Source organism: Mytilus edulis, chromosome 12 (assembly GCF_963676685.1).
Source record: "Mytilus edulis chromosome 12, xbMytEdul2.2, whole genome shotgun sequence".
Classification (NCBI taxonomy): domain Eukaryota; kingdom Metazoa; phylum Mollusca; class Bivalvia; order Mytilida; family Mytilidae; genus Mytilus; species Mytilus edulis.
Window position 1 is genome coordinate 13,007,407 of NC_092355.1, and position 22,005 is coordinate 13,029,411.

At 31.8% G+C, this 22,005-nt stretch overlaps 1 protein-coding gene and 2 long non-coding RNA genes across 5 annotated transcripts; 1 reads left to right on the forward strand and 2 right to left on the reverse strand.

Moving 5' to 3' along the window:
• Positions 1-1,595: 1,595 nt before the first annotated feature.
• Positions 1,596-3,224, reverse strand: LOC139497159 (probable methyltransferase-like protein 24). The gene is made up of 3 exons (XM_071285248.1): positions 3,119-3,224; positions 2,425-2,605; positions 1,596-1,957 (listed from the first exon to the last, which is right to left on the reverse strand). Exons 1-3 carry the CDS (start codon positions 3,157-3,159, stop codon positions 1,658-1,660), a joined length of 522 nt encoding a protein of 173 aa, XP_071141349.1. The 5' UTR covers positions 3,160-3,224; the 3' UTR covers positions 1,596-1,657.
• Positions 3,225-5,982: 2,758 nt separating this feature from the next.
• On the reverse strand, positions 5,983-7,661 carry LOC139499182 (uncharacterized). Its single transcript, XR_011658141.1, has 2 exons — positions 7,536-7,661; positions 5,983-6,354 (listed from the first exon to the last, which is right to left on the reverse strand). It is a non-coding gene; the product is annotated as an uncharacterized lncRNA (long non-coding RNA).
• Positions 7,662-9,823: 2,162 nt separating this feature from the next.
• LOC139497160 (uncharacterized) lies at positions 9,824-17,776 on the forward strand. 3 transcript variants are annotated; one of them, XR_011657696.1, is made up of 4 exons: positions 9,824-9,967; positions 15,226-15,360; positions 16,697-16,767; positions 17,636-17,776. It is a non-coding gene; the product is annotated as an uncharacterized lncRNA (long non-coding RNA). The 3 variants fall into 3 exon arrangements; XR_011657698.1 differs by lacking the exon at positions 9,824-9,967 and adding an exon at positions 10,537-10,557; XR_011657697.1 differs by lacking the exon at positions 9,824-9,967 and adding an exon at positions 11,543-11,565.
• Positions 17,777-22,005: the final 4,229 nt, after the last annotated feature.

Consider the following 22,005-nt stretch of genomic DNA (forward strand, 5'->3'; position numbering starts at 1 on the left):
GCTGATAAAGAACTTTCTTGTTAATAGAATCTCAAAAGAAACTAGGTGCGATTCAGGGATGCAGAGATGTTCGTTGTTGGAGTTGTACTGACAATTTAGTACTTATGGTAGAAATTCGTATAGTGCGTACTGTGGACAAAGACTGTGTAAAACCAGCTTTCTTCCTTAGACCAGTGACAGAACTTGTGCTATTGTAAAGAACTTGTGAATAGTATAGTGGCATAAATAACATGCCAGACGGGAGTGTACTGACTTGTCCGTAAATATTTCATGATGTTTCCGAAAGTTGACTTACATTTACTATCTTCTTCGTTACTTTCCCCTCTTTTGTAATTTTCCCTTCTTTACATGCTCACGTTGATGATTCAGCATCATTTATTGACATATCTGCCAGATTCCAGCACAGTGTAAGTTTATAGCATATTGACAATTTGAAGAACTGTCTATTGTAAACATATATACAAACATGTATTGTGTTTTGATGACGTATAAAACGTTGGGTAAATGACAGTGATGACAAAATATGCCACGTCACCAGATTATTTGTTTTATTGTTTCACAACCGTTTGTTATTACTTGTGAACACACAGAGACAACATTAACACTATAAAAATGTTATATACACTTTCAAATACCCGTTTTGGTAATTTTTGTATGATTCATAGCACCCCCCTCATTTCGATATTTTTAAAGTATGGAAAGCAGTTTGTGTCATAATTTTGCATACATAATTTTTGATACTTGTCGAGTTTTCAACACATGAAAAGCTGTACACACCAATTTTGACTCACAGTTATGTAACCAAACTTGATATATTATTATTGCTTTTATTTTTTATGTGAATGTATGGGACACTATTAGTGTCATAAGCCAACTTTGTATTTTTGTATGTTTTGGCAAATCTTTTTGATTGATAGGTTTTACATTGTGTTTTTATTTGTTCTTTCAGCTTTTTACCGTTCACTTTGGAGTTATACTTACCTGTCATCATTTGTAATCATTCATTGAACACCAGCATACCTTTGTTATTCATGCTACATTGTGTTAATAGAGTGGATTATATGACAATAAATAAAACGGTTATCTTAATGAATTCCATTATTTAATGCCCAGCAAAGAATAGATGGGAGTCATTACAGTCAATGTACGGCCTTCAACACAGAGCATATGTGTGTTTATATTTAACTATGATCGTTTAATATATAGTCAAATAATTTAGAAACTTGTATGATTTTTATGGTCGTATGTTGAACATGTAAAGTTCTTCCTTCAGTAATACAACTCTACTGATTGTATTGACTCACTAATAATCTTAGGGAACACACTGTGTTTGTTGTCTCCCTTTTCCTATGTAGTTTTATTGTCATGTTTCAATAAAAAAAAAATCATCACAATTATGTGTACATTTTAATCAATCAAACTGCAATTGTTCTGCTCATCTGGGCGTCTTGGTTGAAAAATAAAACTATTGCTGTTGTTTAAAAAAGTGTTGGAAATATTTATAAACCTTTTCAGAGGTCACAAATGTTTAACTGTATATTAACAGTTTGATATTGTTTCTTAACATTTAAGTTTGCATCAATAAATTAGTATTCAGTTAAAATCTTCTGTACGCTTGCATTTTTTTCCAAAAACTATTTTTAATGAACAACTGTATTCATTTTCTAAACGCATAATTAACATTTACATAAGCACATTCAGAAACAAGGCGCTTGTTTTTCAAATCGTTTTTCTTGAGAGTAACAGATGGCCTACAATGAAACTGTTTGAAACCAGCTTTCTTCATCGCTTTGTACACATTTAGAAAATGCGGAATTCCTTCCGGTGGCGTGTCCTCAAAAATTTGAAACTCCATGTTCATTTGTTTTATACGGGGAACTAAACCACTTTGTAATATATTTGGAATGATTTCCCATTCATATGATTCTACATCAATTTTCAGCATATCAATAGGCCTCTGAAATATAAAAAAAATGCAATGTTTTCATATATTCAAATACATCCTACCCCTCTACTATAATAACAAATGGTTCTCACCGTATATATTTCTTCGAAAATTTTCGATAGCAATTTTTTGTCTCTTTAAGCGAGGTTTGAAAAATAGACCAAAAAAATAAAGAAAAGAGAATACGTGTGTGCTTAAATAAAACAATAGACTTATGGGCCAATATGAAGGAACAGTGAAAAATGGTATAAATATTTTTAAAATACAGAAATGAACAACCACATACAGACAACTAATATGTATTTTGTCTCATTGACGTCTTTTTCGTTTATTGGTCAAATTCAAATATCTCATGAGCCATTTAAGGTTTTTAAACGTAAAATGATAAAAACATGTATTTGCTTATCCATTAAAAAAACCGAATCGAGATGGAGGTAAATATTTCAAAAGGAAAACACTATATTTCAATTAGTTCATACCTCGCTGTGGTGTAACTCCTTCACGAGGTCTCCTAGTGTTCTTATTTTCCATTTCTGACCAGAATTTTTTTTGACGTAGTTATCTATGCGTGGAGTAAAGTCATCCATGGACTTTGAACCCAATCCAATTGGGTAGAAATGGACCCCAGATGGTCTCACGTGCTCACCAGTATTTCCCATACTGAAAGCAAAACTGATATAAGTAGTACGTCCCCAACATTCATTTCATAAATTCATAAAATTCCGTAATGTTGGCGGAAAAAAGTACGATACCTTTTTCTTCCTGAATATTCTTGATATATTTGCCACTGGCGGTTAAACAATCAAAACTAAATTCAGTCTGTTTTAATGTTGTGATGTTACACTATTGTTTCAGATAAGGGCGAAGATGTGAACCTATTAAAACGTTTCAACCCACTGCGTTTGTTTTTACCTGTCCTAAGTCAGCAATCTGATGTTCAGTAGTTGTCGTTTGTTAATGTGGTTCATAAGTTATTTTATTTTTTTGTTTTTGATAAGACTATTGGTTTTCCCATTTGAATGGGTTTCCACATGTTATTTAAGGACCCTTTTTAGCTTGCGGTCGACAAATCATGGTATACTTATATAAAATGAAATTGTGATTTGGATGAGATAGTTGTCTTACTTGGAATCATACTACATTTTCTTACATCAATTAAATGTTTTAACATACCTAGGATCGAAAGCAAAGACATCACATCCTAAGTTAGCCATTGCATCATCAAAACTCCACTGGTTGTTAATTCTGGAAAGTTAAAACAAAATCAAAAACACATTTAGTTGCACACAAATTACATGTATGTGCACACAATTTATACACTATAGGATATATTTCCATACATGTAGTAGTAAAACTATTTATTTCTGTGTTAGGCCGTGTTCACACCAAAATCCATGTACACTAAACTAGTTTACAATTAGTTTAATATACTGGACATTGGTTTCACAGGGGGGGGGGGGGGGGTTATATTCCGAACCTCAATTGGAAAATTAATCTGATTCTACAGATGCATGATAAAAAAAATTCTGAATCAAGAGTTTCCCCATACATTATAGTGTTAAATGTTGGAAAAAATAAATAAATACCAGCATCGAAAAAAAAAAAGACCGGAATAAAAAGTTTGCGCGGAAAAACTTCTGACTCAGATAAATAAGCAAAATACCCCCCTCCCAATTTTTTGAAGTTAAGTGGTTGCTTTTTTATGAAAGCCATTTTAATGATTTGCAGTAGTTTAAAGATACGAAAGATGTCTCGATTAGGCATTAGAAAACGTATAGGTTGCAGGAGCGTGCTTATAGATGAAGAAGAGGGATATATTAGGGATCACGATATTTTTATCTTTTCTTTTTGTTCAAGTGGTATTTCTCCTCCAATGTGTATTTGGCAAAGGGAGGGGGTAATGTTTTTTTTCCTTTTACTAGACAAAAGGCGGTCACTCCTATCCAGCTTATTATGCTTACTTACAAACATTTAATGGGGCGGGATCAATAAAACGTTATTTAAACATACTGGTTACCGGAACATTGTTTGATACACCAAACCAGGTACTAGCTGAGTCTCTGGGAAACAGGTAAAAATGCACTCAGAGTTAGAATTCATTCATACATGCATTTATGTATTATTCCGAATCGTCAGTCAATATGTGTTCTACAAGGATCACCAGCAGTCAGGAACGACAACCGTCAGTTATTGCATGTTATATCGTAATGTCCCTGTTTTTTTCTTAATTGGAGAATTGCGTGTTAATAGCAGATTTTTGATTTTTTTCTGTTTAATATATATGTCCCTCTCATGAAATCGAGACAATTAAGAGCGAGACATGTTTCATGTGTGTAGTCATCTGTCTGTCGAAGGCTGTATGTACATCAAGATGTTTTTGTTTTTTTTTTTTAATTTTTTTTGTCATCGGGCTACAACTGTCCCCAAATATTTACAAATATGCGAATCCTAGAAGGGGTCTGACATATTCCCGTACATGGTATATACATTATACAATTATATCGCGGCTCGTACGTTCTTGGTAAATTGTGATTCTCTAAATATTGAATTTGACTTAATGATAGCACTCTCACTTATAAGAGAATTTTAAACTTACGTTCTCTGCATGAGAAGAAAAACAATATATATATTACTGTGTATGTTTAATTAGAATCTATAATGTATTGTTGTGACATATTTGTGTGTAATAATAAGTAAGTGTTCATGTTTGCAGTTATGTTAGCGGTAATTTCCGAATAAAAGTAATATTACATCTAGGTGCTCTCGTTGAAGTTCGCGTTACATGTAAAAATGAATTTCATTGGTCTGCAAGCTTTCGATCCAGGTGTTCTCATCGAGGTCCGCGTTCATGTTTCGATTCGATACGTAATATGAAAGTTCAATATGACTTTTAAAATATGTAATAAACAATGTTGTTTTCTTATATTATATGTCTTTAATTTATGTCTAATCATATGTTCTTGTATGTAATGTCATGAAAGCTCTTTATAGGGCCCTTTAATTGGAAATAAAATATTCTTATTCTTATTCTTATTCTGTAATACGGTTTATAAGTAGTTATGTTTATGACAACCATTGGGCGGATCTAGCATTTCAAACAGGGGGGGGGGGGTAGTGGGTTCATCCCAGAGTAAAGGATGTCCAACTTTATGATCCCATTCGATCGTCCAAAAGAGGAGGTACCCCCTTCACTTGATCGTCCAAAAAAAGGATCCGCCAATGACAACGTATAATAATCGGTTGATGTGTTAGTAATACTGACACCTGTGTGTATATGTAGATTCAATAGTTTATTAAAGTCTCACCACATACATACAAGTTTAAACACAATATATTATCATGTACACAATATAAAATTTAGAATGCATGTGCCATTCTTAATAGAACTATGAGAGACTGTTATATACAATTATAATTATGGATCATCTGATCAGGAAAGAAAATTAAAAACTGAAATCTGCTTGAAATGAATATGTACAAATAAATGTTCAGTGACAAGTAGGAACGATATGGATGTCTACATAATACAATTCTCTCATTACCAGTTCTTGCAGTTTTATATTTCGAAACTGTCTCTTTTGTGAATTTATTTCCCCCTCTTCACAATACACAGCAAAAAGTGCCACGCATGTTTCACGCATGGTAAAGAAAACGTGTGTAAAACGTATGTTTTTTGTGCGTTTAACGCATGTTTTTTACAACATGCGTATAACAGGCATGCAAAAACATATATTAAATATGCGTTACAAAACACATGAAATATTTCACATGTGTAAAACATGTGTAAATACAAACTCATGTAAAATACATGTTTTACATGCGTTTTACATGAATTTCAAAATTATATTTTTTTATGACTGATTTTTTTTTAGTTTTGTAGTGGAAATTAACAATTTATAAATGAAAGACATGATTGGAACCCCTCCTTTATCCTTGGTTGGGAAACCCCTTTGAAAAATGGGCTTTTGGCTGGATCCGCCACTAAAGAATGTAATAACTTGAAAGTTTGAAAAATAAATGAAAATTACAAAAACATGTCTGCCTAAAATATTTAATATTTAAATTTTAAAGCATTTTGTTAAGCTTGAATAGACAAAATTTACACATGGTTAAAATGAAATGCTGTAAAGTATGTAGATGAATTAATGTGTTAACTGACTAAATATACATTGTGATATTTGATATGCTGTCATTTATTGTCTTTTCCTTTACTTCTCATCATTGATGTCCTCCAATAGAAGCATGAGAGTATTATCTGACACAAGTTTGGTAAATTCTATATTTTGATTCAGTTTATATTAAAGTTCTATTCGTCACAGTCCTGTTGCTAAAAATGACTGGAACTGCTTCCTAGCAGAGTTACTTCTCCTTTTTAATTTGCCCATTACATTTCCGTGTGACAATTTCTTCTGTAAACATAAAAAAGGTGATTAAGTAAAAAGACATTTGTGATGTTTATATAAGAGATGTTGAATTTCACAAGAACTGAATGTAACTGAAAGTTAAAAGTTCACGAAAGGCAAATATATACTGAACATTCTTATGAAAAAAATGCGCAAAATCAACAAGTTATTATACTTGAAATAAGTAACAAATGCAGTTTTCTAAAGCAGCTTAACTCCTGCAAAAAAAGCTAATCTGCAACATTTATTGAACTCATCCATGACTTTGGCTTGCCAAACTAACCTTTGAATTTAATAAAAAAATTATAAAACCAAACATGAAGTTGAACAATAGGATTGAGATTGACAATGCAATTTTCATTATACTTTCCATTTTAAAGGGGAACTATTAATTCCTGTAAAAATAGTTTCTTAGCACTTAATTTTTAAACTAGAAAAAGTCAAACACCTTCCTTTTTAACAGAATTTCAATGCATAATTGACCAAAGCTGATTATTTAACTGGTCTTAGCAAAGGTGGATTTAGAGTGGGGCCGGGTAAAAATTTGGTTGATTATATAGGGAATCACTGAAGCATGACCGGAGCGGGCGCCTTCTTAGGCAGTCAGTGGCCTCCTACTTAGGAACAAATGATGAAAATTTCTAAAATCCTACAACTCACATAGGCTTGAGAGAGCTCACAATGCTATTTTCCATATGTATCATTTATACTTCCAAGTGGCAACATGTGTACAAACTACTATTATTTAACTTCACCAAAACATTGTATGGGAAAGAGAATGTGCAAACATGAAAAAACTGGATAAAATGAAAACTTGTTGCATTTACTTTATCCCTGCAATGTGTTGTTTTGCAAGACAAAATTTTAAAAAGATGAAAAAGTACTAACCTAACTAGATATGCAAATGCAGTGAAAAATTTGCGGCTAGCATATAGACATAATAAAGGACAGATTTTTTCTGTAAAATTCCTGTTGCATATATTCATACCTTCTTCAGATGAAGGATAATTTATAGCATGGCACATTTGGTATTAACTTTCAGTAAGCAAAATATTTACCACTTGATATATCTCTTCAGATTTATTGTTTGTTGGGATGCTGTCCCACTAAAATATACTTTACACATTCTTTTATTCAAAAACAGATTAACTATTAAACAAAAGTTATTGCAGAATAAAACTTCTTACCTGATGAGTCCATTTTTTCTCCAGTGTCGATTACAAGTACATTTCCTTTTCTTTTCTTTGGTCACGTTTTTTAAACAGTGTCTTCTGTCCCAAAAGTTTTTTGTTACTGCATGTATTGACTTGCTTGGAATTCGAAACTTTAATAAAAAATATATCAGTTATTGATAATTAAACATGTTAAACAAAAATTGTAAAACGAATTTCTCTGATAATTACATCTATACATATATATGTGTACGGGAAAACATGGTTTATATATAATGTTTGAGTTTTTATTAGCTTTTAATGAGCTTTCAATAACTGAAAGTACTATTAAGTTTTGATTGTTTGTCTTCATGTTAGAATTTTTTAGCTTTGTACCAATTCAATGAATCAAAACAATTTCTAACCGATTTCACCACTTTGTTCCTCTTTTGTGCTATTACACAACAGTCACAACATTCTATTTATGCCTGTTCCAAGTACGGATGAAATTTAGTTGTTGTTTGATGCAGTCTGCCATATTTGATTTATTTTGGCAAATCATTTTACATTTTGTCATGTCAAGCCTTGATAGCCTGTTATACATTTTTTGTAGCTGACAGTATGAGCTTTGTTCATTGTTAAAGGTATTAAGGTGTCCTATATAGATGCTTAAATCCAGTTCATATAAACATTAGTAGATAGTAATCTCATAGGCAATCATACTACATTGATCTCATTATTTTCAATATTATTATTCAAAATTGTATTATTTTTAACACATGTATAATTAGTCACAAGGAATATAACTCCAATCTAATGAAGCTTAGTTAATAAAGCTGCCAGTGTAGTGTGCATTCCAACACAAAAATGTATATATCTTAATTTGTTTAACACTGTGTCTCAATTCTAGTCATTTTGCCATGTTTGGAAACCTGGTCAAATGGGCACCTAAGCCACCTTTGATAGTTAATATGGCATAACAAGTCAAATCCGCCCCTTGTTAATTCGGGTAACTCGCACTAGTTAAGTCCATACCCAAAATTAATATTATGTTTTGCAAGTGAACTGTTGAAGACTCCCATAACAGTGGCGGATCCAGAACTTTTCCTAAGGGGGGGGGGGGGGGCCCGCTGACTGACCTAAGGGGGGCCCGCTCCAGTCATGCTTCAATGATTCCCTATATAATCAACCAAATTTTTCCCACGAAAGGGGGGGGGGCGGGTCCCCCCTGGATCCGCCTATGCATAATTGTTTTATAAACTATCTAATATAATTGAACTGATCCTTAAACATGTTAAACCATATTTTCACAGGTAGAATCTAGGTGCTCTATTTATATACAGTGCTGTTTCTCCATCTACCATTGGACATTTAACCAAATTTACATGATCTTATGTTCTCTTTGTATTATTAAACAATCAATGGAGCCACAATAGATCTGCATGTTCCTACTGGAACCTATATTTATTATTATAATGAACTTTTATTTCATGACAACTGCACAATACTAGCAAACAATAGTATTTATTGTTTTCAAGTATACAGGTAAAAGCATAGGCGGATCCAGGGGGGTTTGTGGGAAAAATTTGGTTGATTATATAGGGAATCATTGGAGCATGACTGAAGCAGGCCCCTGTTAGGTCAGTCAGCGCCCCCCCCCCCCCTAGAAAAAGTTATGGATCCGCCACTGAAAAATCAGGAAAATCAGGAAAGGCAGATTATCAAAAAAAAAATCAATGATAAAATTTAATTGTTTTCTCATCTTTTTATCCTCATCTGTATATTGCAGTAGAGAAGAGAACCAATAATTACTTTCAAATTAAAGATGAAAACCGTTTTTAATATCAGGTGACAGTTAAAAAATCAATTGCAGAAATGTCGTGAAAAAAGGTGCCGATTTGACTTTAATAAGGTGACGAATTACCAGGTGCCCGTGTGTTTTGTGTCCAGTAAAATTATTTAGAAATTACAGAGTTTTTTCATGTTAATTAATTCACCGTATCGATATACTTACACTGAGTGAGTCTTTGCAAAATTGTTCATTCTGTTAGGTACATAGTGGCAAGTGATAGTCAAACCGTATTTTATTTATAAGTTGTACAAAAATAACCGCGGGAAATACCATTACACTGGCATGGAGACTCAGAGGAAATTACGGAATCCACATTCATATATTTTTTTAAGGTCCAATCGGTTACATACAATTATTAATCATGTTTACTTGCTTTTATTACTTATAAATCTACGCATGGATTTCAATCATTTAATGCCGTTTAAATGGAATTTTTAATGCTTCGCCTTTGGTTTAATATTAGCCCGTACGGTTCACCCGGAAACGAGCGTTCAGACAGACGACACTGATATTGACATCGTGATTCGTGAATCAAAACGCAAATTTTATGGAAGATATGAGATGCAGCTAGGACAATGTAGGATATCTTCAATCTAGGACACTAAAGACAAGATAGGTAAGAATTCAACTTTAATATTTTATTCGATTAACATTTCACAAAGGATTTTTAAATGCCATTTCCAAAACTGATTTATTTATCCACAGGACTCGGGAGTTTGAAATCCTATATATCAATAACGGGGTAAACATATACCCAGTCTTCACGACGAGTGGCAGCCCAGGCTGGTAAAATTGCTCTCGGGCCTGTAAAAATCAGACCTACAGGCCAACAGAATCTAACTAAATATTTTCAAAAATTGAGCTGCGGGCCTGTAGATTTAGCAGTTCAGCGTGAAGACTGTATACCAAACTTGAATATCACAGTAGAGCTTCACTCGAATCAATCTTCTGTGATTTATCCAGTTTGAGTAAATTATAAAGACATGCACGAACTTAAAGTTAAGACCGTAAAGTAGAACCAGATGACCATTTTATACTTACACTTCCGTAGTCCAAATAATTATGACATCTTGAAAGGCTATTATAATTTTTTTCTTTGACGAAGTTAAGCGTCAAAGAAAAAAAATATAATAGCCTTTCAAGACGTCATAATTATTTGGACTAACACTTCCGGAGCACACGAGATCACCCCTTGTTTTTGGTGGGGTTCGTGTTGTTTATTCTTTAGTTTCCTATGTTGTGTCGTGGGAACTATTGTTTGTCCTTTTCATTTTTAGCCATGGCAATGTCAGTTTATTTTCGATTTATGAGTTTGACTGTCCCTCTGGTATCTTTCGTCCCTCTTTTATCTGTTTATAACCATTGAAATGTATATGTCTCTTTGATAACTACATTTTTTGGTAGCGAGTGAAACCGGAGTGAAGTTAACACTGGCTTCGTAATATTCCCGTTGTCTTCCCAAGTTCTGAGATAAACTACCAAAGCACGTAAACAATAAGATGTTTATTTAAAAGACATGTATATATATACATGTATGGTTGAATATAAGTTATATACAATACCATAAATATACAGTGGGGCTGCCGCTAGTCTACTTGTTAATGTTATTGTAACAGTCCCTAAAGTGGGAGCCATAGGATGAACGTCCTCTCAATTCAAATCCTATTCGTAAACTTTCCTGAACCCAATGAGTGACATCATACTTATAGTTCCTAACTAGGGACAAAGAGTCCAAAAGGGTTTGGAAGTCTGGCAAGATCAAAGTCCTGACAAGAATAATAACATGGCCGGTGGCGGTCTCGGGAGAAAGAGTTACGGAACTATAACTGTATAAGTAATACATTTGTACTAAGACATACCTGCCAACTTTTCAAAATGCCCATGGGGGTATGTGCAAGATGGCTATAGTGTAAAACAATGTAGTCCTACAAAACCTTCAATGGGGCCTTCAAATACATTTTAAAGTTGTTTTTTGGCTTCTCCTTACTTTAACAAGCCTATGGCCATTTTAAAATTAATTGTTTTGTTAAAAATTATGGACAAAATTTATCTTTCAAAATTATTTTTTGGAGCCTTCATGGGGGAAATCCCCCACAAATAGTGACAATTGGCAGGTATGCTAACAATACATAACACCAGACTAGAGGACTGTGAAAACAAGTGACCTGGCATAAAATGAATATCCTGGTCTGGTTTCTCAATCTGGGGTGACTGGTAACATGGGTACATGTAAGAACACATTCAGGGAGCAGCTTTCTACAACCCGCTGAGGGTGAACCATGAATAGTTGGGGCTAGTATCATGAGTATTGACACAACATTCAAGCTTGATACAGGTCTGAATTTTGATTCTGATCAAATTTTTGACATACATGTAATAGGAGTTTCTGACACTAAGCAAATGTCAAGATCTTACAAATCTATTGACACCATAATAAATGAGATGCTCAAGCGCAGCCAATCATATCTGCTTAAATGTTTTGTAAAGATATTTAACATGTTTAACAATGTTAATATTAATGAATGTATTAACAACAGGAAAATTTCCTGAAATATGGGCTAAAGGATTTATTGTCCCATTACATAAAATCGGATCTAAAGAAGCATCATGATAGGAAGTTGTGTAGGAAACTCTTTTTAAAAATACTCAATATTAAATAAATAAGAATTGTTATATAAACTATAAGAAATATAGTTGGTCCAGAGTGGACAATGCTCATTGTTGAACGCTGTATGGTGGCTATGGTTGTTAATTTCTGTGTCATTGGCAATCATATCACATCTCCTATTTTTATAGGACGACTGCAAGTTCTGGTGGATGGTCTTAAAAAATATCATAACATGTACGTGTATACCGGTATGATAGAAATTTTTTTTTCTCCGATTAGTAACTGTGTGGATGATGAATAAATGACAGGGATTTTAACCTCACTGCAATAATATATAATATTGTAGCACTTGGTACAATCACTTTTTAAACGACCGCAAAAATTAAAAAATTTTGGTCGTATCACGTTGGCGTTGTCGTCTGCGTCATCGTTGTCATCCGAATACTTTTAGTTTTCGCACTCTAACTTTAGTAATTTTAAGTGAATGGAAATCTATGAAATTTTAACACAAGGTTTATGACCACAAAAGGAAGGTTAGGATTGATTTTGTGATCTTTGGTCCCAACATTTTAGGAATTAGGGGCCAAAAAGGGCCCAAATAAGCATTTTTTTGGTTTTCGCACTATAACTTTAGTTTAAGTAAATAGAAATCTATGAAATTTTGACACAAGGTTTATGACCACAAAAGGAAGGTTGGGATTGATTTTGGGAGTTTTGGTTTTAGCAAGTATTTTCAATTGCACAGTATTGTGCAATAGCAAGAAATATCTAATTGCACAATATTGCGCAATAGCAAGAAATTTTCAATTGGAGTTATCTTTCTTTGTCCAGAATAGTAGTTGAATCAACTTAAATCATTGTTTTATACAATATACAATGTATATTCACTTTTACTACCAACTGATAAATTAAAACAATCTTTACCATTCAGTGATAACAAGCACTTTTTTTACATTTTAATATTTTATGATGTATTTAAATGAGTAGTTATTGTTGCAAACTCCATTAGAAATTTGAATTGAGATCAGTTTTGGAAAAAGGGAAAGGGGGATGTGAAAAAAAAATTGGGGGGGGGGTCAATTTTTCTCATTTCAGATTTCATAAATAAAAAGAATATTTCTTCAAACATTTTTTTGAGAGGATCGATATTCAACAGCATAGTGAATTGCTCAAAGGCAAAACAAAAATTTTAAGTTCATTAGACCACATTCATTCTGTGTCAGAAACCTATGCTGTGTCAACTATTTAATCACAATCCAAATTTAGAGCTGAATCCAGCTTGAATGTTGTGTCCATACTTGCCCCAACCGTTCAGGGTTCAAGCTCTGCGGTCTTATAAAGCTGCGCCCTGCGGAGCATCTGGTTATCATTATACTATTGTTTGTTTTAATACAAAAATGTATATAAAATATTAATACAACTGTTCAAAATATATAGCATATTCCCTCAACCAATATAGTGAGTTCAGTATAATATAGACTTCTTAGTTTTATTATTTGATTGACATGAATTGTTTATACTGATATCTGAAATATTTGCCATTGAGACACTATGCAGACTGCCTTATGTAGGCATTAAAAATTTAAGGGACTGTTGGTCCATCTTTCAGTATTACATTAGATGATGATTCAATTTTTGTTTCCTTGTGTTAACTTTAGTTTGCAATTGCCTCATGCAAAGGATTAGGTCCAGTAAGACCCCTTTTTGCCCCAAAATATAGCAGTTTTACAAAATTGTTTAGATGTAAACTTCTAGTTATTCATCGGAAAGTAGAATGCTACTGCTACATAAATGTGGGCTGTTTTCAACAATACAACGCACATATATCGGGTACTAGCATCATTAAGTCATGCTAAATTACTGAAATCTTCACAATTTTAGAATTTTAGTTCAATTTTAGACGTTTTTTTGTCTTGAATGAAAGTGGCCGCATTGGTGTCCATTCTTAAAAATATTGAAAAGTAAGTTGTATTTGATGACAACACATAACATATATAAAGGTTGAGGATGAACACGAATCAGCCTTTTCAATTAATATTTTATAGTGTGTCATTCTATGTTGTGATGTTACACTATTGTTTCAGATAAGGGTGAAGGTTTGGTACCATTTAAAAGTTTAAACCCCCTTCAATTGTGTGTCACCTGTCCTTAGTCAGGAATCTGATGTTTAGTAGTTTTCGTTTGTTGATGTAGTAACTAAGTTCATAAGTTTTTCTCATTTCTTCTTTTTATACGCCCATTTATGTGAGTACATATGTATTATGGTATACCGTTGTCTGTCTGTCCATGGTCAACATGTTGGACATTAACTCATAAATGCTTTAACCATTTTGCATAAAACTTCGGTGAATTGTTTATATCTATTGACAAAAGCTGCCTTTCATTTTTTATAAGGTTTAGATTTTAAGTTTCTGAGTAACAGGGTTGTTCATAAAAAAAGGTGATTTTCCAGTTTTTAGTCAATAACTCAAGAATGTTTTCTCCTACTTGCAAGAAATTTTGGTGTATTTTTTATATCTATTGACATGAACTCCCTTTCAATTTTTATAAATTTTAAATTTCTGAGTTACCAGGTTTTATATTCATAAAAAAAGGGTGATTTTCCAGTTTTCAGTCAATATCTCCAGAATGTTTTCTTTTTCTTGCAAGAAATTTTGGTGAATTGTTTATATCTGTTGACACGAGATCCCTTACAATTTTTATAAATTTAGATATTGGGTTTTTGAGTTACCAGATTTTATTCATAAAAAGATGGGGAATTTTTCCAGTTTTCGGACAATAACTCAAAAATACTTTCAGCAGCTGTTCTCGTGAAACTTTTGTGAATTATTTATAGCTTTGATGGAAGCTCCCTTTAGAATTATAAAATTTTAGATTTTACATTTCAGAGTTATGGCATGGGGTTTTATTCATTAAATAAAGGGAATTTTCCAGTTTTGGACAATAACTCAAAAATGCTTGCAGCAATTCTCATTGGATGGTTTTACTCTAGTAGTAATTTTTTGGGCCCTTTATAGCTTGCTGTGCATTGTGAACCAAAGCTCTATGTTGAAGACTGTACTTTGACCTTTAATGGTTTTACTTTTACATGTTTTATAAATTGTGACTTGGATGAAGAGTTGTCTCATTGGCACTCATACCACATCTTCTTATATCTATCATCTTCACTTTGGCTTTCACATGAACACATGTGTCTGTAATTGTAAAGTAATATGAAAATAGTTTCTGTAAATTTTTTATGAAATGGATTTCTTTTTATCCTATAGGCTAGTTATCAAATTTGACCTCCCCTAGTATGTCAGGAAGGTACATGTACATGGATGTTTAAAAAATTCCACAAATGGTGAAGAAAATGGCAAGGGAAGACACCTAGTAAATGTTTCAAGTACAATTCAGCAATGGTAAGTATATTTTTTGTATGGTGCAAGATTTTTTTGCTGTGTTGAAAACAATTTGTGGCCATCCGTTGTTTTTTGCTCTTTGTCAGACTTACTTTATTAAATATATATGTACTTTGTAAGACAACTTGCTTTCAATACATTATTTATGCTGAAACTTTATTACTATATATTAAGGAAACTTTGCTGTTACAGTCTTTGCCAAACTGAAATTTGAACTTTTCTACTATACATTCAACTAAAACATCTTGAAAGTTCTTTCTGTCTGAATTGCTTTTTGTCTGAGACTTGTTGGTAAGACAGACTTTGGGATTCACAGCTGTTACAAATAGTAAGGAGGATTTATTAAAAAAGATATAATGCAATAGAGAAACAACTGATAACTTATAAGGGGTATACTATACATGGTATATATCAATGAATCAACATTAGTAAATACACACTAAAACACAGTGAAAAAAAAAGAAACACATACAAATGCAAGATGGCCCCTATATCATGTATATGGTTTTTTGAACCTCATGGAAAATTGACCATCAGGTCAAAATACAGCTATGGCAATTTAACCCCCTTGTATGGAAGATTGAACATTGGGGTAAAATATAGATTTTGGCTTACAAAAAATGTATATCTCTGAAAACAAAGCATTTAGAGCAAATCTGACATGGGGTAAAATTGTTTAACCAAATATTATGAAACTTACACACCCTGATAATATCAACTAAATGCAGATCAAGTACAAATTTGGGTAGGTCACTTTTACTGTTCTGGAGTTATTTCCCTTATTATAACATTATACCTATGCAAGAGGGGGCATCATCTGTGTCCCATGGAGATAAAAAAAAATAATTATGAAAATGGACAAATCTGACATATTGATAAACCAAATATTTATAGTGAATCTAGTGTTTTATCTAGAGATGTCTAAAAGGATGGAACATCATGATCCGGCATGTATTACAGCTGATTTCCTTATGCTTGCAAAGTAAAACTTTGGTTGGCTTGCTTGCTTTGTTTGTATAATTGTTTATACAAGCTTTGTGAATAAGATTGACATCTTTAAACAATATATATATATATAGGCATAGTTAAACCTGTATATTTGAATTCAATTGGGTGTTATCCTAATATGATTGTACAATATACAAACAAAACAAGCAAGCTAACCAAAGTTTTGCTCTACATGCAGTAGGAAATTAGCTGTAACCCTGTATGGAAAAACACTGTCATTGAGAGTGAATTGAAACTATTTGTACCTTTACCATGTTCATAATTAGTACAAAATGACATCTAATAAAGAATTAATTCAAAACTTAATTTTATTTCATTTATGTTACAGGAGTTTCTGGAAAGCCAAGCAAAACCAAAGGATATTTTCATAGAAAGGACTTCTGTAGGCAAAAAAAGTAGGTATGATATAAATATATTTATATTTATGTAATATTTGGAGAGAGATTTAAAAAAAATAAATGTTTTAATCCTTGCTCTTCCAAACACATTGCAGTTGTTGAAGTTTCATGGGTTACCTATAAATGAATGAATGAAAAGTTTCAACTTAATTCTTATGGTTATAACACTTTAAAAACTGCTCGATTTTGTAAGTAAAAAGATCAGTTGTGGTTACATTTTGTATTGCAAGATTGTTTTTATTACAAATATTAATTGCTTCCAATTTTTAGCTACATATATTAAAGTTTAATATAAAAATAAGAAGATGTGGTATGATTGCCAATGAGTCATTACTCTCCACCAGAGACCATTGAAGAAGAATTTAAAAATTAGCAAAACTCATGCCAAATGTAAAATTAAAAATCATGTGTCTAAGACTTAAATATCAATCAGTAAACATCTAATTGATTGAGAGTCTAGAGAATAGACTGCCATTAATCATAGGAGAAGGACATGATCTTGTACAATGCCAAAATATAGGTATCAACAGTTTGTAAAACTGGTCAACATACATATGTGTATAACAATAATGTTTAATTTGGTTTTAATTTACTGATAGCAAAATCGAAATTTATATTTATAAAATACTTTCCAGTTTTATTCAAATATGTTGTTATATCAAAACGAGACAAATATAAAAAAGTAGATGTGGTATTATTGCCAATAAGACAACTCTCGGACAGTCTCCACAAGAGACCAAAATGAGACAGAAAAGCATGTTTAAAAGTCACTGAGGATATGTCATTATTTTTAAAACTAACAACTTACAGTATATGGGAATAAATCAAATTAAGTTTTTAAATGTATGAATGAAATTTATTTTTTTCAGATGAAGACAACTTCAAGAAGAGTGACATTTAGAAGATAGAACATTCTATTGATATTGTTATTATGACAACAACAAAAAAACATAAAAAGTTGTGTAACGTTTTGAGATTGCTGTATAAAATAAAAGAAGAGTGAAATCAAATTTTTGGAAGTTTTTTGAAAAATTTATATTCTGCAACAACTAGACAACAGAGAAAAAAAATATGAATGAAATTCTTTAAAGTGGATTTATTGAATTTTTCATTTAACATGTTTAAAAAAATAATACAATCTCAGATTTCTCAAGACATTGGTTATTATCAAACCGGCAAGGGACACAACTTCAAAATTTTATTTAAATTGATGCTAGAGGAAACATCTTATACACTTTTGGGGTTTTCCTTTTCATATTACATGCATAAGTCAACAAATGTGTTTGTCAAAGTTTAACCATAAGTAACATTTTAACAAAAAATGTCAAATACATGTACAACATTCCACAAAATCCATTTAAGACAATTTTGACCTCTTTTTAAAAGAGTTGTGATATTACTGCCAATAAAACTACAGAGACAAAAGATTGTCGGTTTATATTCCATGAAATATTTCATATCATGGTCTTTTCAATCATCTTAGTGTCAAATGTACCTGATCAAGGTTTTAGAAACATGAAAATCATGTTACAGATATTTCTTTTGTTTATTGGTGTATTCAAACAGGAAAATTTTAAAGACTGATGAAAAGTGAAGTCTGGTCTGCAATATATGATTCTGATGTTGCTTGTCAAACATGTCAAAAGGAGATTTGTGGTCAAAATAACATGAAGAGATGTTGTATGATTGCCAATTGGACAACTATCCAACAGAGTCCAAATTAAACTGATTAAAGCAATTATATGGCCAGGGAACAGCCTTCAAAAGTAAACATAAGTCGTCTTGGTTGTATGGAACATATGGAATGTGAACTAGTAAACTTCACAAAGGTTTTATGGATGATTTGGAAAAATATCTTATACCGGTAATTTGTTTGAAATATGCATTATACGCATGTTTGTTACACACATGCTATACGCATCATTTAAAACGCATATTATACACATGTTTCTTACAACACATGTTTAACGCATGATTTTGAAACATGCGTTTTACATCACATATATTTTTCATGTGTAAAACGCACGAATAACGCATGTTTTAAACATACGTTTTACATAACATGTATTTTTCATGCGTAAAACGCATAAATAACGCATGTTTAAAACATGCGTTTTACATAACATGTATTTTTCATGCATAAAACGCATGAATAACGGATGTTTAAAACATGCGTGGTAGGAAAAAGACGTTTCCCATGCGTTACCAAACATATGTTTTACATATGTAAAACATGTGTAAAACATGCGTGGCACTTTTCCCTGTGTAGAGGAAAAACTACATCCGGCGATATATTTGTTTTTAATTGGTAACACCCTCCCATCATGGTCTTCGTCCAGTTTCTGGCGCTGAGTACACTAAGGCTGCCGAGGTGGTGTTTAGACGTCCCCCTAAGCTAATATGTATACTTTATCATGTGTAAATCCCTTAAGTTTGCACACATTTGTGTTTGAGGAAATAAAATTGTGACGTCTTGTCTTTGTATTGTATATCACCAGTAATTGTCACTTTTTAGCTGTAGGATTTTCTTTTAATAATTATAAGATTGTGGTCATTGAAATTTCAAGGACAAGCTTAAGTTCTTACGACCTAATTTATGTCACACAACCTATCATAAGTAAGCTTAAGACTAGTTGATCTAATAAAACAAAAAATGGATTAACCGTTTATCATGTTGTTAGCTATTTCGATTGGATATAAGTGTTGGTTTTACAACTAGTTTTCGTTAATGATATTCATTAGGGACATCATTTTATCAATAAGAATTAATTAAAAAAAGATATGATTTCCAATGATACAGCTCTGATGACATATAAAGTTAACTACTATGGGTCATCGTACGGACTTTAACAAGGAGCGAATTTAGTTATATTTAATGTTTTAATGCTTAGAAATATCACAAATGCATGTGATATTAATGTTAAGTACGATTATGAATTGCCAAAGATAAAATTGTAACATAACATTTTATTTTTCGAAATGTACTGAAACTATTGATATCGACTATTTATCCATATCAATATTATAATTCAAATTTTAATTCTTAAATTCAATTTGTCGTGGCATACATCATAAATAAATTGACAGTATTTTCACGATCTTTATAAGAAGGCGTGCATCTATTTTACCAGAGACATATAATACAATATGTCTCTGATTTTACATATAAAAAAATATATAAAACATTTCATTTTAATGACTTCCTCTAATTTATTTTTGGAAGATCAATTGAAAATCTATTTAAAGAAACCTTATCGGCAATGGACATATGCGCCGCATTGTAGTAGTATTTTTAACGAGGCAAATGTATACAAGAACTGCAGAAATATAATAAAATAATCAGTTCTCTTTGTGAACATTCTTATTATAGACCTAATTTTAATGATGTATATTATAATAAGATGAGCTTGCATATTTAAAACTTTTTATTAGAACACTGATATTTATAAAATAGTAAATCTAGATCCAGAAAGCACAACTTAACCCCATGATTAAAAACTATTTTCTGTTTTCAATACTTAATTTGTACACCAAAACAACGCTTGTCAAATGAAGAACTAAGAAGTCATAAAAATGCATTGAATTAATTAAAATATTCTAAGAATCGTTCTCTGACTAATTTAAAGTTTATAAGAGTGTTTGTTCTGCATTCGATGAAAATTTTCATTTGTCAGAAATTGCGTAATTACTGTGCGTACCCCTTTGTATAATCAAAACATGACATGTATTACGTAATAAATATGCAAGCCATAATGAAAGTGCCGGACGCGAGTTTTTGCCTATTAATCAGCTATAAAAACAATGTCAAATCTTTTATTTGTATTTACCAGCAAAATTTTATTTTATTTTATTTTTTCGTTCCTACCAAAAATCTTTTACATTGTTATATTTGTATTTCCTGCACAAAACTTTTTTTTACCGGAATCCTCGGGTTTATCTTTACCGTATAAGGTCTAGTCTGTTTGGTATCACATGAGCGTTTGACATGAACACTTGCATTTAAAGTTTCAAAGCATTTCTTTAAAATCAATGTTGAACGCTTTGAAATCATTATACGACGTACTTTACTCTGTTTCTTTATACTTGAAGAGCAGGGTTCATTTACAAAAAAAGTTTGTTTCATACAAAATTATCAACGTGTGTATAAACTATTTTATAAACGGCCGTTGTATTCTATATCATATTCATTTTGTGATCCGTTGATCAGGATGATTATATTAACAATGCCTTCAACCAGCATTGCTATATATTATTTATATCTGACATGAACCAAAGATGACAAAAGCCTGTAAAATGGAGAATATTTGGCAGTAAAATCAACCAAGTTTTCCATACAGATCATTTATAAATGCAATGTAAAATATGTGACAATTGAGTTTTATGTCTTGTAGCATTTTTTATTGGAAACGTAGGTACACACGAAAATTTAAAAACACTCTAGGGACTTTTTCTACTAGTAACCTATGTCTGCCTGGACATATTTTACCAGGACAACCTGTAGGCTAACTTTATAAATGCTACGCTATTTTATTCAATTGTGTATGTAAATGGCCAAGACAAATATTTACTTAGTTTACAAATTGTTTAGTCAATGGGAGGGACATTTTGACTTACATGTAAACATGTGAAACAGTGCTTATTGTCTGAAAAAAACCCTTTAGAAAATAGGGGGAACAGAAACACATTTTTTTTGCATTGGCCTCAAGATGTTACATAATAATTTTATTATTATTTTTTGTGTTCATAAATTTGAAAATTGCACATTTTTTTTAATACAAGCACATGACATTACTGCGTAAGAAACAGAATCCTTGTTTTTATTGGCCAACTGAAGTATGTCTTCAAATTAAAGGTCAATTTATTTATAAAATGAAATTAAAAAAAAAACACAAATGGACAATTGTGTGCAGTCTCAAAACATGCTCAATGTACATGTACATGATATAACATGTATAAAAAGGGTAAATAAAAAAGATCTCTATGGTCATTTGATGGTAGGACCCTGTAGGTACCCTATTGTTTCCAAAGATGTAATGGGAAAAACAGGTTATTTTCCCCCCTTTAATACATGTACCTTCAGACAGAATCTGATTGCTTTTTTAAAGGAACGTCCTCTTTCAAACATAAATGTGTAGAAACTAACTATATGGTTTTTTTAATTGATACCTAAGATTAACAAGCTTGAAATCTGACCTATATCTATATTTTGTAGAAAGAAAGAAATTTCTATAGCCTTGCA